At 42.7% G+C, this 19,943-nt stretch overlaps 1 protein-coding gene across 1 annotated transcript in view; it reads left to right on the forward strand.

Annotated features, from left to right (window-relative positions):
- Positions 1–12,262: 12,262 nt before the first annotated feature.
- vipr1b (vasoactive intestinal peptide receptor 1b) overlaps positions 12,263–19,943 on the forward strand; it is a 50,002-nt gene continuing 42,321 nt past the window's right edge. The window contains exon 1 of the mRNA XM_030398906.1: positions 12,263–12,533. Coding sequence (XP_030254766.1) covers positions 12,480–12,533 — 54 coding nt within the window. The 5' untranslated portion in view covers positions 12,263–12,479. The remainder of the gene's footprint in view (positions 12,534–19,943) is intronic.

Below are 19,943 nucleotides of genomic sequence, written 5' to 3' on the forward strand. Positions count from 1 at the left end.
TCTGTAGACCTTCACTAGCTCATTATACTTGCATGATAGGAAGCTGAGTAACCCCTTAAAAAACCTTGTATATAAAACGTGAACTGACCACCTAAAAGCGTTAAAAAATTTAAAACATTTCATCAAGCTCAACTCCTCTCTCCTGTTCATTGTGAAGTCTTTGCCAGCATGCACCACACGGGGAAACGGCCTGAACATGTTGTTGTGTGGCAGCTCTACTTGAGTGTAAATAGATAATCTTTTGAATTAACAAGCCACTGCTTGTGAAGAGCATCAATCCTCAGGATCAAAACTATGACTGACAGCACTGAAGCTATAGGCCGCTTCATGTTCAGTTCAGAGAGGGCACGCGTCCCTCTGTAACCACGTTCACTGAGCCTTTAGCTCATACCAGCTGTCCGTGGCCGGGGCTCAACATGCCGGCAGTCAAAACTGTGAATGTTTTTTCCTTTCTTATTTGTTTGTTTGTTTCCCCGGACGGCCTGCAGTGACTCCCAGCAGTGATGTAATAACACCAGACAATCCCATAAGCAAGCTGTGTCATCTCTGCTCAAAACAGAAGAAGTCCTGACTTTAAAGTCACGGAATATCATCGGGTACGACAGAACGTATCATGCCACTCGTGTTGCACTCGGCGGATGCGCTGCTGGAGGTGATTTACTGTGCTGGTTTGATGCTGAAGAGGCTGCAAAGGCAGAAAAATCCTGCGTTCCAATAAGAAGTTAATATTCACAATGATGTTTCCTAGTCGTTGTGTCCTGCTGAACCACCATGCTCTCTGTTAGAGACAGCCACCATCACTTCATCAAGAAACAGAGCTCATGCAGACGATTTTCTTCATCTCAAGAGGAAAGACTACATTAGATTTTAGGATAGACCATTTTAGGATTAGTCCATGTCTGTCTTGAGGGGAAATGATATAGCCACATCACAAGATTATAATGAGAGGGATTATGTTAACAGTTGGATGTTGACTCAGATGGGTGCCTCATTTGTTAAAGGAATAATCCAAATGAGTCACATTTTTTCAGAACATTCACGGAAGAAAGAAAGGGGGGGGGGGGACAAAGAACAAAGACACACAAACAAGACTGATGTTTAGCAGGTATAATATTTACCATGTTTTTTGTTCAGCGTGTTTGCATGCTAATATTTGCAAATTAACAGTAAACTCATAGTACAGCTGAAGCTGATGGGAGTCTCACTTTTAGAGGTATGAAGTCATAAAGCAAAGCAAAAATTATTCTACAAAAATACACAAATAATTGCTCCTCCGCAAAGGGAGGTGGGCAGTGTTTATACATTTCCCTCACAACATAAATATTCATTTGTAGGATGAAATAATTTGCCTCTAAGCTACATCACTTATTAAATGTAAGATAAATGATGACCTATCTCACTAAAAGACTATCTGAACATCTGGTTACACTTTTACATGAATGTGAAATCTTCACCTTGCTCGCCAGCCATAAACACCACAAATCTGTCTCCTCTCAAGCTTTTTTTTTTCATCTTATTTTACTGCATTTATTTCTGATCGGAGTTTAACTGGTTTTCAGTCTGAAACAATCGCTCAAACACATATTACAGTCAAAGGCACGATATATATATATATATATATATATAGGTGAACTAAAATAGACCAACACTGACTGATTGACATGTTCTCCAAATGCCAGTACATGCCTCAAAGTGTACCTGTCAGACTGAACGTTCAGAGCAAGGCAGAACCAGATTTATTTTCTAAGTTTAAAATCCTTGAACTTTCTATTTTAAGAGGCCTCTCTTGAGTCATTTTTCCTCTTGTCTCAGTTCTCTGCTGGCCTGTTTCTTTCAGACGACTCTGTTTGTCTCCCTGCAGTTTCGCAAAGTGTTGCTCACCAGGAGCTGAACCACAGCCAACAGGTCATGGATTTCAAAAGAGAATATCTGATTGTACTTTGGTCAACTACGACTTTATCAAAGTCAACAGTACATATTTTTACTTGGGAAACTTTCTGACTTTGAACACCTGGACACAATCATACTGTGCTGTAGTTATCCTGCCAGTGTTTTATCATGCAGTCAAAGATTAGGAGGATATCGTTTTGGTGAATCGGGAGAATCAAAAGCTGCTCACACAGATGTGACGAGACAAGTCACCGGACAATAATGTGACCATTTTAACTGTCACTGCCAAATGAAAGCTGTTGAACAAAATGACTCTTACTCAGCTAAGCTGAGGTTTAGAAATGGTCCAATTTCATTTTGATTCCCAAGGCAGCTCTCCAGGTGTCCTTGCAGAGCATGTTCAGAACAGACCCTCCTGCTAGCCTGAACACACTCTGAATTGTATCAAATAATAGATTATTAGGTTGTTAAAAGTGGAGGGCAACAGAAGAAGCAGAAGAAGAAATGTGAAACAAATCCCTCCGGTCAGTATAGCATGGTACATGTGGAAGTTTGATAATATATTTTGTGTTTAGCTGATGCTCTGAATTAGCCACGATTACATTTTAGAATTATTCATAAATACCCTAATTATAACCCTAATTAAAAACCAAGCGTCTACCGTTACGATGGCATCTCTGTGAAGCTGCAGGCCAGCTAATGTGCTCACAGCCACAATCATTGGCTGTGTATAAAGATTTTTGATGCTATGTTTCAAAACTGTAGCTGAAATATCCTTGATATAGGCTATAATACCCCCCAGTGTTTCCCTGTGGTGTTACTGTAGGTGGCGCTTTAGCAAAGGCAGCGTTGGCAGCATGGCTACCGCTAGCGGACTGGCTACTGTTCAAAGCAACCTGGATCTCAGTGCGATGAAAAGGAAAGAGTAAAATCCTTAGTTGCATTAATGTTACTGATCTAGCACAAAATAATGCTGCTTTTGAACTGTTAAGTTACTGTTATGTGAGTGGGAGCCCATTTCAGCAGGGGAACAGAATTTCACTCAACAGTGCTCTCCAGTGAGAGTTGCTATCAGTCTCCCTCTTTGTTCTCTTTGACTCCTCCATCGGTGGGGTTATTTTTCTTTTAAGGTGTAGAGTTTCAACAGTTATTCCAGATGTTCCAGCGTCATGTTTCCTTTCAGGCAAAATGTAACCTTGTATTTTTTCAGGAAAATCCAGCCCAGTGTCACGTTGAATAGCACTGTGAAAGTGAGGTTTATAGGGAACCGATCAATACGCAGATGGCGTCATTCTTCCACAGCCATAACACTGTGCAGTATTTACCGAACACATGACATTTCTGAATAGGGGAGCTTTGGCTGATGGGAATTTCATTAGTTTTGCAATTATCGGGGCCTTAATTCAAAGGACTGGATTTCTATAAAAGGACCACTAGTTATCGCACTTGATCCTGATGGGTATATGATTGTCTGTATCAATCCATCCAATAGTTGTTGAGATATTTCAGTCTAAATCACACATGTGTGAGAAAAGGCGGATTACTAAAGTTAGGCTTTGTCCTCCAGGGACCATGAATGTCAGCACATTGTTTCACAGTAATCCATCCAACTGGTGTTGAGACATTTTTTCAGTCTGGATCCCAGTAGAAACACACCGACATCGCGATCTGCCAGCGTGGCAAAAACTGTGCTGATTGGTTCGGCTACGCAACATCCCATATCCAGTTTATTTATTGTGGTGGTGATCTGACCATCTTGTTCGAAAACCTCCCAGAAGCCTTCCTTGTGAGAGTTTTCCTGGCATTATCGACTTGGAGAAGAACCACAAAACGTTGGCGGGATTATGCATCCCATCTGGCTTGAAACGTCCTTGGGATCCTTAGGAACGGGAGGATACGGCTTTGCCATGAGCCATCAAGACTTGGACAGAAAAAGCACTAGAAATGGGTGTTTGAATGGTCGTCGATATCATAAAGTTAGGCCTATATCTTTAACACTACTGAAATTGAAAATACGATATGCATCACTTGTCGAGTACAATATGTCATATGTCCTATAATTCCTACAAATGCGTAGGTGCAAGGAACATCACTTCATTCCACCAGGCATGGTTAAACCTCAGATCCTTCAATTACGTCTACAGGCCATAACCATTTTATACTCCAGAAACAAAATGATTACACTGGGGCAAAGGTGAGGTCTCAGCATGAAATAGCATTCTGCTGAACCTAATTTCCCCCCTGGGAGGTGTGAGCGAGGAGCAGCTCTTTGTCAAAGATAGTCTGATCAGCACCAGGAGCAATGGGTGAGTTTTGGGGAAGGAGGATCAAGGGACAGAGTCAGAGTCTGGCAAAGTCAAGTCGCTTCCACTTTATAGACATGAAATCCTTCAACCAAATGACAGATACTTCCATCGTGCCATGACAGTGGTTAGGCATTTAAAAACATCTTGTACTGATTGCAGGTCAATCGCATGCTGTCTTTGTAGTGGCTCACTTACCACTGTACCTCACACTTTCTGTCTGCCAGTCTGTCAATCACAATGGTCTCATGATTGCTAAGCACAAAATGGTGCGCTCTGACAGGCGGAAAGAGGCTATCTGTTTGTGCTCGAAGAGACGCCTAAGTCATTCCACCATCAGGCTCAGATTGCTTATCAAGTCGCTGCTGATTGTGTTTGTGTGTTTTGTTACCCTAGAATCACCTCTGAAGAAAATGGAGGGTTCTTGACAAGTGCTGAACAAAGTACTTAGATCCTTGTATTCAGGTCAACTCTTCATCAGAAGGTAAAGTCTTGCATTCAAAACTGTACTTGACATTTACGACCATTTTTTTTACTTTAAAGCATCAGTAATTGACGACCCGGGGAGAGAGTTCAGATGCCTCATATCGACAGAACACCACAATTTGTCTGTGCCTTCAAAAAATGTTTCAAACTCACTGTTGTAAAAATAAGAAATAAAACGTTTTTGTGATTACACAGCTATGGTTAAGGTTTGATTAGATTCAGGTCAAGATTGGAAGAACACTAAATTGCAATTAGTGTTAGAGGACCTATGATCAGTGCCAGTTCTAGACCAGTTTTAATAGGGGGTCCAGGTTGCAGGTGGTTTTTTTGTAATAGGGGTGCATACAACCCAGGAAAAAAAAGACAAATGCCTCATTCAGATGAGGGATAAATGAGACTTAAAACAATGTTTATAATTTCAACATTTTAAATTGATTAGTAAACTACTCAGACACTTTATTTCCACCTTTCCCTTCAGTACAAAATCATAGCAAAAAATCTCTCATTTTATTATTGATGCAGACTCTTCAATCGGGGGTGCCACAGGGGTGTCCGGACTCAGAATTATAGGGGCACTGGCCCCTGTTGCCCCCCCCCCCCCCCCCCCAGAACTGCCACTGCCTATGATGCTTATGGTGACGATCAGCATGGTTTGAGAACAATCCGTTTTTTTTTTTGAGTAAATGTGCTTGGTTACTTTCTACCACTGAAACGTCTGGCCAGGCAGCAGCAGACAGAAGTGTATGCAGAGACAGACATGGATGAGAATGTATAGCTCAAATATAAAAGATGACAGCTGAGTGGCTGTACCACAGCTGGCAGGCTGCTCTTCCATACCTCACCACGGAGAAAATCAAGTTGGCTGTCAATGAAGTACGTCCATTATGATGCACCATGTATATCATGGTTTCATCTTTCTGTTCTTCCCAACAGCTTGTAGCAGTGCTTAACAAACACATCTCCGTCGCACATGGCACAGAGACAAAGCCAAAGTGCAAACCATCCTTTAAAACGTGGGGAGCCTTTAAGCAAAGAGAGCTTATCCTCAGCCTCCAGACCAGGAACAACTTGGCACTCAGATATAACTGCATGCCTCCCTTACTGACATCCAAAAGGCCTTCCTTAGTAAATAACTCTGACCAATCAGTTGCTCCGCAGACCAAAGAGCCGACTGCCGTGAGCCATGTGCATGGAATTGTGTTTTATATACAGAAAAGAAACTGAGATATCCCGTCCATATACAGCAAAGGGAAACGGCTCTAATGTGATGTCTTTGTCTTCCAGAAATGTTCACATGTTGTGCATCACCAGGCAGTTCATTCTGCCGTCAGTATCACTTGAGGGGTTGGGGGGGCTGCTGGAACAATTGCTTCAATTGAGAAGTGGCTGCAGGAGGTGGCCATCCAGTTTGATTGCAGCAGCTCAAATTGAACCCTATTGATAGAACAATTGTGTGGAATATTTACCCTTTTCTGTGGTTTGATGATGTGAGAGAAGCCTTTGAGCTGTTTCTATGCAAGAAAAAGAAACAGGAAGATTTCCAGCCAGCCAAAGTGCCCACGAAAGAGCCGCACGAATAGAGACGTGACTGACAGCATCGATATCTTTACAGTTCATTACAATGTGGAGAGGCATCATCTAGATTCATCTTTAAAAGGAAAATCCTGACAAACAGGCGCGATATACAGCAGATTGTTCTTGATAGATTCAAACTGTATCGATTGAAGTCTCGTCCAGATGTGTTGTAATCCCTGCTGCTGAGCTGATTAATGAAAAAACTCTGGCAGCAGACCTTCCATTCAGTTTCGTTCTAAACCAATTTTTTTTTTTTTTTCTGAATTCAATTTTCACTATCGTGTGCTTGATCTGAATTAGCAATGGCACACTCATTATTCCCCATTGTTCCAGACAACAAAAGGATGTGTCTGATGTGAAATGCATTTGTGTTGACCGAAAAACACGGAAAGTCATTTCTGATTTCCTCTTCGTCTATTCGCCGTGACCAGGCTCACTGGCACGCGTCCTGCTTTCATGTTTGAATCACAAGCTCACATTCACTCAGTCGCACATTCAATAATCTGCTCACCTTCACCTTGGGGTTTTATAATAGCGGCAGAGAGAGATGTTGCTTGGTACCTTCATGAACAAAAGCCACAGTGGCGGATTATTGGGAAAACATTGCTTAATAACAGGTTTATAATGACGGCTGTCAACTCTGCTACTCTACTGTTCAACACGTACATGAGTGAAATGTGGCTGAAGTACATGAAATGAGAATAAAGGGATAGTGATCATACATTCACTGATAATCATCAAAATGTGGTTTCTTTGTAATCATTAAGAGCCATTTAAGTTCAAAGCAAAAGTTTTTCACTGCGTTCAGTGATAAACATTTTTGATTATCGCCATAATGATAACACTACGATGATAATACTGTCACAAAGTGTATGTAGGTAGGAAATTACTTTGACTACAACAGCAACACAACAGCAATGACACAAAGGCAAATACATAAAAAAATATATAGAATTTTATATAAACATTTGATTAAATATGGGGCGGCGTTTAGCTCAGTTGGTAGCGTGCGTGTCCCATGTGCTGAGGCTCTGCAGCGGACCTGGGTTCGACTCCCAGCCTGGGTCCCTTTGCTGCGTGTCACTCCCCCCCCTCTCTTCCCTGTTTCCTGTCATATCTTCAGCTGATCTATCAATAAAGCCATAAAAAGGCCAAAAAAATACTGAAAAAAAAAACATTCAATTAAATATGCCCTCAAAATAATTGTTGGTTTAGGGTTTGGGAGGTTTCTGTAGACAGCAGCAACAGAAGCGCTGTTTCCTAGAAATTAAGTTTATATACAACAAACTCAAGAGCGTTTTTGAGGGAAACCCACTGACAGAGTATGTTTTCACAAGTCTGTTTCTGTTTTTCTTTATACATAATAAGGAAATGTCCCAAACACTGTATATTTGTACATGACCGTATCATTAAAAATGTATAAAATTTGTTTCCACCAAACGATGCCCAGCGTAACTCCAATCAGGAACACTATCCTAACGTTCATTCATTCTTCTTACTCTCTCTCCCCACTTGTTAATCTGTTTTCAGTGGGTGTTGACTATTTCAGTTGAACCGACCAGATTTCTCCTCGATAAAATCAACCAAAAAATACATTTTTGCTGTCAAACTTCAAATCTGTTTTCTCCTCTCTGCTGTTGTCAGCTCATGTTGTCAGGTCGAGCTCATCACAGTTGACCTCATCTTCTTCCATTCTCTCCTTTCCATCACCACCGCCATCGTCTGGGCTTCCTAAGGGGGGTTTCCTAGAATACTCACGGCAAAAGACTCGGCACGAAAAAAGGATCAAGACTCCCAGCCAGCTAAAGTGCCCGCGAATGAGCCGGACGAATAGAGTCGTGATTGACAGCGTCGATACGTTTACAGTCTGTCACAATGTGGAGAGGCATCACGCTAGATATGTGAGTGAGTGAGTGAGTAGTCTAGGTTTCCTAGATGTCATTTTGTTGCCCTAACTTAACCACAGACAGGAGCCAGGAGCCTTACAGACACCCAACTGATGCCCATTCACACTCGACATAAAACACACCCACTACAATATGGCTTTTGTCTTTAATGTGCATATGTACAATTGGCACTCATACTCATAACATAACTCATACAAGTAAAAGATATTAAAACAGCAACCACCATTACATTCATTGTTAATGGCTTCCGTGCTCTACCTGAGCGTTGTCAGCTGCCTGATGGGTACTGGGGATGGGCAACTCTCAACAGAGACGAGAAAGGCAAAATCCACTGGCAAGAGGAAATAGCCTTCATCAAGCTGATTTACATGCGTTTGAAAAACCCTGTGCACACACACAAATGTTGCTGAAAGCGGTATGACATATCAGCAGGTAAGGCATGCGGCCAGAAAGGCTAAACTGACGTCAGCTGCTGATGCACAGTAAGTACCTCCTCGCGTTAGGCTAGCTGCACGAACAATAACATCTTGTTTTTCTATTTCTACACTGGGCTAAATACTAAAACATCGGTCCCGTATGTCCGATGTTGACAATGCAAGCAAAATGTCTCAATTGGAGTGTGACCTTGACTCTGTTCTCTGAGAACCAGAGGTACACTTTATTGTACTTGTTAATAATTCAGTGCTTTAATTTGTTATCCTTCCATTGCCTCTTCAGCATAGACACAGGAATTGCTCCACAGAATTCACTAGCGAAAGACTCTTGACCTTACTGATATAGAAATCCTGTGTGGGTGTCCTTGGTTTTCCACGGTCTGCTAGTCTAATACGCCAACCTCTGCCACGTAAAAGGTCAAATCTGTTGATTGTCCATCTGATGGCTTGAAAACGGTGTCTTTCAAGAAAAAAGGGGTGTATTTTTATTGATCTGTAAGGACCGTTACATCATTTTATGCTGTCAGTTAGTCAATACCTGGAGGTCTGACAGCACAGTGCCTTTGATTGTCAAACCGAGGAACTGAAGGAAACATTCAACATCGTCTACATTGGTGGAGCTGAGACGGAGCGGGTCAACACTTGGAGGTCCCTGGGAATCAACATCCCAGGACCTCCGACCACACATCTCCACCCTGGTGAAGAAAGTTCAGAGACTAGTGTGTTTCTCTGGGAAACTTGAGAGGGCGAATTTCAGCAGCTTCTTTCCTCAAGCTGTGAGACTCCCGAACTCTTTCTCCACACTCAGACCTTCAGATTTTAATTTTTTTTTTTTTTACTTTCATGTTTCAAGGCAATCCATCTGGTAACTGTTGAGAAATGTTCAATGTGGACCAAAGTGGACGACCGACTGAACGACGGCGTCACACCTGGAGCCACATGTGTCTCAAAGTGAGTCAGAATCATACAGACAAGCCTCCTCAGATAATGTAATTACATCACAAGTTCTTAGTCATCTTTAATTCACAAAAGGGTTTAACACATTTTAATTGATGATCCTATAATAACTGAGACGTGACTCAACATTTTTATGTCCTCCAGTCAGAATATCGAGCTCTCGGCGATGTATTACTATAACTTTACATTATGTGAATTATTACATTAATATGTGTTACTCACAGCATTATTATTTATTAAATTTAGAGTGCACATCGTGTATTTATTGTTATATTAATCACTTGCTATATAACATGTACAGGACAGCTCGTTCGGCCCCTAATAATGATGATATCGCACTGCGGCCCACAGAGAGCGGAAGCACATGGACCTGAGAACTGAAGGTATTGTGGAAGGAAAGAAAGGCTGCGTGTTTGCGTTCAGGCTCAGATTAGACTCGGACTGCACAACAAAGAAAGCCTGCGCCATCTCTAGGGGAAAACAAGATGAAATGAAACAACGCTCCCTCTGTTGATTCGTGTTCTTGTTACCCCGGCTCGTGCACAACATATATTCCATCAATATTAATGGGTGGGCTCACGCAGGGAAAGAGCCTCACAGGGCGAACGTGGCCCAGCTGTCGCGGAAGACTGAGGATGAAGCCGTGCCTTGATGTCCGGTCAGCTGTGAGTTGGAGGGGGGGTGGGGGGTCGATCGGCTGTGATGCGAGACAGTGTGAGCGTGGAGAAGGCAGAGGGCTGATTCTGCACCCAGAATGGATGATGGGTTGTGTGAGTGGCTGTGTGTTGCAGAGGAGCTTCACGGGCCCGTAGATCCTTTCATAACCCTTCTTTGGCCCAATAAAACCAACTTGTCGCGTTTTATTCAAGTCAAAGTCACATAAATTGGTGCGGCTGAATGAGGCGGAGGAGATGAAAAATCTGTCCCCCTCTCATCTTTCCGTGTTGATGTTTTCGCTGCGGTGGATTTGCGATCACACCCTTTTTCATCTTTATGCAGTAGCAGTTGCTAATTACTAAGAGGATGCATCCACACAATTTGTCTAATGGACTTTTAATCATGACAAGCAGGCAACTGTTTGGTGGATTGCTCTCTCTTTGGTTTTGATAAGAAACACTGAATGTAAACAACAAGAAAAGCTTGAAGACTTCTAATGCAGTGGTGTCACGGCAGCCTACGTGATATCTGTGTGTCTGTGTTTTGAACATCGCAGTTTGTGTCGATCACCTTGGAACAAGCTGCCCTGGTTTTTGTCCTAGGTTGACTCATTTTTCTTTTCAGATTTCTTGGTTTATTATTCAGTTTGGTTAAGAAAACATGGTGTCTGCTAAAAAAAAGACTTTTTATGTCGATATGGTTGTCGCTGATACGGTCCTGGAGCACATTCATCAACGCGGTGATATCAGATCAGATTGTGCTCCGAAGACAGAATAGTGCCACCTACTGCTTATCTCATGAGCTCTTTTCAGATTTGAATCAATATGTGCGCTACGTTTGGATGGCGAGATCACCAGGTACATTTGAATAGATTTATAGCAGAACTAGATAGTGTTTGCGAAGATGGCGCCTGTTCAGTCCAACGAGAATTGCTTGCCTGGCGCGTGAGCCAAAGAAAGTTTTCTAGCTTCTGCGATTACATTCTGGTCATGCGGAGTGCTGAATATCCTGCTTGCATTACATTACAAAACATTTAGCAGACACTTTTTGTCCAAAGCAGCTTTACGGTAATTCCGTTTAGGGTTCAGAATCTTGCCCCGGGACACTTCGACATGCAGACCAGGGGATTTGAACCAGCGACCTTATGATAACAAGACGCTGGCTCTACGACTGAGCCTCAGCGGCCCTGCTGTGGCTGTGGCCTACGTCTACGGGCCCAGCAGGGCCAGTTACATTGTGATGACATCACAGATTTTTAAATCGCTTGAGGAGAGTTGAACAAATATAAAACCTACCTGGATCAAAGAGTCGTAATTGATCTTGTGTGAAGTCTGAGGTGTCCTTTCAACAGTTTTACTAAAGTGTGACCACTGCGCCAAATTGGAGTTATGGTCGCCACACAAAAACGTCTGGAAATGTCTCAACGTGTCCAAAAAAAAAGGATCCAGTGTCGAGGTTCCACTCATCCATCAGGCAGCCTTGTTGGTGCGATAACCCCACCACCTTCCCCTCCACCCTCTGCCGCCACCGGTGGCTCATAAACATACACTGCAGAGGTGATCTGCCACCTTTGCCGCACATGTGAATAAGAACGGCTTTTTTACTCAGTTATGGAAAAAAATCACCATGTCTGAGTTTGTATTGTCACCTCATTAATGTTGTGAATGTTAAAATCCTGAGTTTGAATTTCTTCTCCAAAAAAGCTACATAGTGCCCCTTTAATTAGGTTTTTGCGCCTAATTTTGCCCGCAGCTTAATCCAGTGTGACACTGTGATTGGTTCAACAGTTGATAAAAACAACGCACGCTCTCTCTCTCTTCTGCAGATTTCATTTATGTGCGGATTAAATTCGGGCACAACTGGATGAAGAAGTAGTTGATCCCATCACAAAGAACCGCGGGTGACACAACAAGTCATTACAGCGGCTCCTCTTACGCACAGAGTCGTTAGTGAATCTCCTGCCGGCTGACAGGCTTGTTAACAAACTGCCTCCCGGGTCTGTGGAATTGTGAATGGGTGGAGGTGGGTGGGTGGGTGGTCGGTGTTGTGGGAGGCGGGTACAGTCAAACAGATGCAGCGCTCCTGCCGGAGGAGCGCGCAGAGAAAAGCGCAGTCCGATGGGGAGGCAGCAGCGGTGTGGCTCACCTCACGGACACACTCTCGTTTTCCTCACACACACGCACACGCACACACTCACACACCTTTTAAAGACTGACTGAGGACTTTTGCCGGTGTCGCGGAGTAAGAAACTGCCGAACTAATCGGACAGAATGGATGCGCCACAGCTGGTCTTTCTCCTGCTGCTCCACGGATACGTGCCAAAAGTAAGTGCTGTCTTTGACTCTGGTAATGTGTTTTAATTTCAGTTTCCTTTTTTTAAGGTTTGTAGTCACGAGTCAGATAATTAGAACGACTTCTGTAGACATTAAATCCTTATTCAGATGAGTTTGGAAATCATGATTCAGCTTGTTTTACGCGCAAGTTACTGTGTGTTTTATGAGTGGTAGTAGTTTTCTCCCTCTATCTATCTATCTATCTATCTATCTATCTGTCTATCTATCTATCTATCTATTAGATCTTAAACATCTTCTTGATAGAAAACATGAATCTAGAGACACCATGGTCACACATGGTCCTTGATGTCATTAAATAGGACAAACAATAACACATCACAATTATGGATTCCTCTAACCTGACAACAATGAGCCAAAGACACTTTAAAATAAAAAAAAAGTTGTAGTATGTTCCTTTTTAGTCACAAAAAGGAACATCCTTTTTAGTCACAAAAAGGAACATCATTAAAAAAAAAGACATCATTGTAGGCAGTCGTCAAGACAAGCCTTTAACGTTTAAAAGAAAATATGTTTCAACCCACTGTCTGCAGCTGAGTCAGTGCTTGTGAAGGTGAAGTTATTGTCAGTGTCTGGCCACGAGAACAGCGTGTGCTTCCCCGCCGACACATCACGACAAGGGACATAAGAAGTCAAAAATGTGTTCAAATCAGACTGCTCAGATGGAGGTCCCTGTGCCAGCAATCAGATGCACATCTGATTAATGACAGCAGATATCTCAGCAGCCCAGTGGATGAGGCGTTTTTCTTATTTTACCTGTTAACCACGCATTTAGCTGTTATCTGAAGAACGATCCCTTTATGTCCCAGTTTAATTTCCTGCTGTTTTTTTTTGTTGCCATACGAAAAGATCACAGTCATAATCTGTTTATCAGAAGCTTTTAAACTGGAATGAAGAATATGAATCAGTAATGCTGCTGGACACACAGTACATTACTATCTGCTGAATACATCTAAGCAGTAATATCATCCACCATGATATTGCTGACGGCTCATAATAGTTCTCGCTCTAAGGAGGATATGTACAGTAATTAAATGATTTTTTAATACGTATGTGTATTCTCTCTGGGTTTCGATGAATTGGAGGGAAAGCCTGTAGGCATTGCCACTTGGCAGCAAGTCATGCATCTTTCAGAAGCGCAGCGCTTTGCTGCAGGGAGGTGTCAACTACTGTGATTTGTGCACACGAGGGTGCTATACATTTAGGCTTTCCTGCATCTATGGTTTTTCAGTGACACATGAGTCAAAATGTCTATTTTGGGAATCACATGAATGATCTCTGAGGGTTACGTGTGAAGGCATTCACGGCCGCTAGTTATCGCCCTGGAGCGGCAGCATCTCGGGCCGAAACAAACGTGTGAATCGCTCGCTCGAGAATGTTAGAGGAAGTAAAAGCTCACAGAACTTGGAACAAACTGTAAAATTGGGCACAACTGATCACATTTTCTATCACTACTACTCAAATGTTTCAGCAAGTATGTTCAGAGGGCTGTTTAGTTTCAATAGAGAGCACAAATATCCGACGTAAGTTATGAAATTATGTCTGGGTTGAGAGCGGGTTCGGTTGTCACCGTGCTTCAGATTTCTTTGAGTGAAGGTATAGGTTGAAAATATATGAATGTGGTGTTAAAATAAGTGATAAACGATAAATAAGTAAAAACAATTAAGTGATGGACTGACTGGCTGTGTCACAGCTACATATCTTGTTAAGCTGGGGGCCGTAATTTACGTGACAACGCTTTGAACGCAACATGGAGGCTAGCTGTTACCTTCTACACGCTACATGTCTGTGATCAGTCTAAACAGGAATGCTGTAACAAAATGTGTGACAGGTCAAAACGAACCCAGTGCTTCAGCTAACGTTAACTGTGTCCTGATGTGACAAACAGAACGCACGCTGAGTTGGGTCGGGCTTGGTTGCTACTCTATCAGACTCGGTCGGGAAACCGTGGCCCGATAGAATGCTGCAAACCTAGCTGCTAATTGTAGTGACCATGAGCTGGTAAGCTCAGCTGACCGTGCAGCTAGCGGTCATGTTAGCTGTCTCTGCCTGGAGCGGCAGGCTCTGGGGTGGGATGGTGCTTGTTTCATAGGACGATCACTACCTGGGGTCCAAACTTGCTCCGGCCAGCTAGTTAGCATACTATCCTTAATAGATGTCTCTGCAACACACTTTTATGCAAACATTTTATACAAAACATTGACATATCACACCTTTAATATTGATAATATGTTATATATTCTATATATAGACTTTGAGTTAAGGCTGAATCAATGACCGCCATCTGGAAGGATAAAAAAAAAAATCTGCAAGAAAATCAAGTGCCATCTTCAGTCGGAGGCATTTTATTTCTGTTCAGAAATGTCAGAAGAGCTCTGCTGATGTTCCTCTCAGCGCGCGCGGCTCCTGACAGGGATTTACTCGTGCATCTTATCTCTGACAGGTACCCGTGTAATTTAACTTATCGGGAATTTCGCTGCTTTTTCATACAATTTCAGAAATATGGGGGAAAGAAAATCGACGAGTAGATCTGGGTCTAAGAATGCCTTTAATGCCCGCCGGTGAAGCCTGTCCCAGCCAGAATAGAGTCTCCCGTTTTGCTCTCCTAACTCTCAGATGTCTGGCCCACCCGGGGGCTCTAAAGATCAACCGGATACGTCATTTGTTGACATATTTCAGTGGCTCCTCATAGGCACCGGTGTGGAAAAACATTTGACAGTCAGCCTTGCGTGCTCCTGGTGGGCTCTATTCGCGTCCCTTCCACAGTCCTCGTCGGCTGCTTTACAATAACATACCCTGACATGTTTCATCAATATATCTGGTGAGGAACTGTGGTGTTGAGCGAGGGCGCAGAAAATCCCATAAGTGGTTAAAAAGTGCATTGAAGTGGCTGACTGTCACTGCTGTTGGTTTTACACGATGCAGATGTGAGAAGAGGAGTATTGGGGGTGAGCGACAGTGGGGGACGCAGGATTTTCGAGGGGGACGGCGCCACATGTTGTTCCAGCAGGCAGAAGGTCTTGATATAATGAAGAGAGGATGCTTGATAGCATTTTGTCCCCATGATGGACACCTTAGAGAGCAATTTATCATGTTTTATCTACTGCAGGGGCATCCGAGAAGGCACTTTTGCTGTTTTTTTTTTCTTGAATGACTCCTCCTTCCTGCCTCTCTGCAAGTATAAAACCCCCAGTTTGCATAAAAAACCCAAAGAAACTTTTTAAACACAAAGGAACAGCTTGACATTTTTGGAAATATGCTTATTCACTTTTCGTGCCAAGGTGCAGATGAGAAGATCAATGACACCTTCATGGTTGTGCATTAAATAAGGAGCTAGAGCTGCGTGCTAAGCGTCCTGATTAGCTCACTGTGTGGCGTCAATAAGATATCCAGACCTTGTTTCATTCAATTCATTTCTGGCGTTGAGGCGTCAGCAGCCAGCTGATGGCAGTGCCGTGTGCATCCGTATGCATCCATCCACATGTATCTCAAGGGAAATTCTGGATACAGCGCTGTAGGTGAGCCTTGTTCATTCCAACAGTGTGACAGCTGCTCAGTGGCACATGAAGCCGAGAGAGTTTGACTTCTTGGGTGCAAAAAGAAAGAAAAAAACACCCCTGGGACTTTCCTCATAGCTTCTGCATTGTGCAGCACATTACCCGTCTTTCACTGACTTGAACGAGGAGAAAATGATTTACTTGTGAAGCGTCTCTAGACTTTTCAAATGTTGTCTGACAGAATGGATCACATTCTGATAGTGAAAAGAGTCGTTTCATGCTGGTTGTGACCCTCCAAAAAATGTGACCACTGTTTCACAGCTTCTTCTTTCACAACATAAACTTATGGCAAAAGGTCTTTTCGGGCCAGCGTCAGTAGCACAGCTGTTCCTGGGGGCTTGCTGCAACACCATGCTAACCGAACTTATCATCTACCCGGTTCCCTCGACAGAAAGCCTAGGGGATTTTGGATTTGGATTTTGGATTATTGCTGAAAATAAGCCCTATGGCAAAAAAAATAAGCTTATGATACTTTAGCAAGGTAAGCCAGCAGTGAAAAGGTAAACGTCACCTCCACTAAGCGTCTGACTTTGCGATTACTGTACAACTTTTCTATAAATTGATCAAACTTCAAGTTGTAAAGTTAGAGTCGGAATAGTTTGCAACTAAAGTCGGCCTGTAAAGACGGACTGGTGAGTAGTCGAGTCTTCGTGTTCGGAGCGGCGATGACATTAAAAGTCCCCGACAACCTCTGTACACTCATCGAGCTCAGCCACTTGTTAGCAGCCGCCATTCTTAGGACACGTAAGCATTTTATGATTAAACAGTGGGACTTTAAATGATGGATTTTATGTTGTTGATTTTAACTTGTTGACCAAACGTGCAAAAAATATCTTAGCACCAGCCAACAAGCCAACAAGAGAATGATTTGCTATCCAGTGTCTGGTGAATAGCTGTCAGTGGCTCGTAGATGTTTATATTTAAAAAGTTTATTTCCCACCCTGGTTACAACGCCTACAGAAAAAAAAATCCCGGTCTGTTTGTGCACGGATTAAACAAACAACACATAAGGAGTCAGTTAGTTAGTTGAGTTTATAGATGCTGGTATGCATGTTTTGTTTTTTTTTACTTTAGACCGAGACAGGGTGGCTGCCTGCATCTGGTTAATCAGCATCTACCTTTATAAGGTATAAAGTTTATACACAGATTAAGAATGATATTCACCTTCTCATCTAACTCCTGGTAAAATACGGAGAAAGCACATTCCTCATATATGTCAAATGCATAGTTCTGCTCAATATTACACACTTGACTGACTGCACAGACTGAGTTCAGCACAAACTGTTTTCCAGCACGATCCAAACATCTTCCCCGTGTTTACGCCAGTTTGGCTGGATAAGAGTTTAATCTCCGTCCAGTGCACACGCTTTGATTGCCCGGTTTATCAACCCCCAAGTGGAAGAACACGAGGTGACGGCTGGTAGAGGAATTCGCATGATGTAGATGTAGTTCTCCGGTGAAGTGTGGGCACAAACACGTTACTGTGCGTCGCGAGGCCACACACAGACGCCGGGTTCTCCTTTCATCCTCCTGCCCGGCTCTCCTTGCACTCTATCTGATCGCTATCATGCGCTGAAACAAGGCGAGACCGGCGGCCGCTGGAAATGACAACAATCACTCGGAGCAACAGCGCGGCGGCCCCTCGTGATGAGCCCTGCGCTAACAAACTCTCAAAAGCTGGCGGGTATTTATGTGGTGTTTTGCTCACGGAGACGCCTGTTTGTGTTTGTGTCCCTGAGGGCGCTTGCGGAGGTTCATTTATCATCTGCATAGCTTGGGATTGACATTCTGATGCATTGCCCACTAAAGCAAAGTGTAGATATCATAGGTAATGTTTTAACGTCTCTAAATGGCAGGCAATTAATTTTTGTCTCTGGCATTTTCAGCCGGAGTATTTATCACTGCCAGGACCCCTCTCCTCGCTTTCTTGTATCTTCGCTGATTATAAATTCAGCCACTCCCGTAAATGAGATACTCTGCCCCCTGATTATGTTGTTATCATTGTTCTCCCTCTTTGTGTACTCTGGCTCCGTTCACAGTATACAGAGTTATACATGAACTAATAAACTACCTCCACGCAATGAAGAGAGCCTGATCCCAGCAGCCTTCACTACAAGTCCCTGCACACATTCCAGTAACATGTCTGTTTTCACCCCCCTCCCATGAGGGACTTTGTTCCCGTTTTTTCCTCTGTTTATGCAGCATTAATGGTTAACGTCAAGTTTGTTGCCACTGGTTTGCATTTCACAAAATGGAAGGAGAAACAACGCACCATATTTTCGTATGAAATTAAGCGGAAAAATCTGGACGTGAGGAGGCTCTGTTCCCCAACGCCAACAGTGGGGTTTTTTTTGTGGTTGCTTTATCGCTAATTCGAGTCCAATTTAAAAGTTTATTCGATAAATGATCAATCAGGTTGCAAAACAAACGTGTTTTACTTGTTATTCAAAGGATTATGATGTGATGAGACAGATATGTTGCGGGATGCCGGAGTGGATCAGCTGCTCACTGAAAACAAACCGTGCCTGTTGAGAGCGAAGCGAGTTGCAAATGAGGCACTGAAACCATTTGGAGGAGGAAGCTGGTACATGAAGAATCGGCCTATATTCTCTTTAGAAAAATATAGTGAAAAGAAAGAAGGAGAATGGATTAGCGACCATGCTGCAGAAAGAAAAAGTTTTCAGCAGAATCGTCCTGTAATTATATTATGACCATGGAAACATTCTATGGGAATTAACCAGAATTTATGGTATACAACAGGAAATGCAACTACAGACATTATTTTCCCAATAGTTTAGTTGAGTTGAACTTTAAAGCAACATTATGAACATTTCTGTCAGTTTCTTCTAATAGGATGTCTCTCTCAGCCACCCTATCAGAAGAAACTGACAAAAACTGACAAAGACAGTGTCCCCAGTAAGCCATGACATTGTTACAACGACTTGGTGTGCACAATATTGGGAACCTATAAATTAATTTACCTTTCATTAACTGTCTGATTTACAGTTTTCACGTGTGCTTTTCCAAATGTGACTTGTCAAAATATCTTCAGCAGAAGAGCCTTTTTCTGCTGGTGTTTTTTGACCACTAGTGGAAGAAGACAAAAATTTACATTTTGTTGCCTTGTATAGTTTGCAAACTTTAGCAAGCAATCGCTAACTGTCCCATCCAGTAAACACCTAAGTATATATCTTTCATGGCCATCAGACTAATGCATTATTAACTGTCCTTTTAGCTCTGTTTTTGGTCTCCACACCAAGTCCTGAGGGAAATACATCTTTAGCCTCTGAATGCTCACTAGCATTATAACGCTGATATCCGTTTGGTACTCGGCAGGTAGCACATAGTTGGTCCGTCTGAGCTTTTTGGCAGAAAACCGAAGACTGGTGAACCAAAAGTTTTCGTCCAAAAACAACTAACTGAACGATTGTCTGTAGAGATGAGGAGAACGGCTTAGTTGGGCGATCATTTATCTTGGTGCGACTTTGCTTAGATTTGACAGATTGCGATGTATTCTGATCAAGACATATTCTTTATATATACCGTGGATATTGTGTTCTATGTTTAAGGTTTACTGTGGTCAGTCATAATTTAAAAACCTTCCCCCTCTGAGAGACTATTAGACTTAAATCCTCTCCAGGATGTGGTCCACTGTTACATTGGCTGACAATCAATTTCATGCTAATCAAAAAGAAGGTTAAAGAAGGGTCCGACCAACATGAGATTTCCTCCCTCGTCCAAGTTGCTCTGCACAGATAATGTGAGCGGTTTAATCTCCTGCCTCCTGGACAGTGCTGCTGCTATTACTTCAGGTTATGTCGGATTT

The sequence above is a fragment of the Sparus aurata genome, chromosome 19 (assembly GCF_900880675.1).
Source record: "Sparus aurata chromosome 19, fSpaAur1.1, whole genome shotgun sequence".
Classification (NCBI taxonomy): Eukaryota; Metazoa; Chordata; class Actinopteri; order Spariformes; family Sparidae; genus Sparus; species Sparus aurata.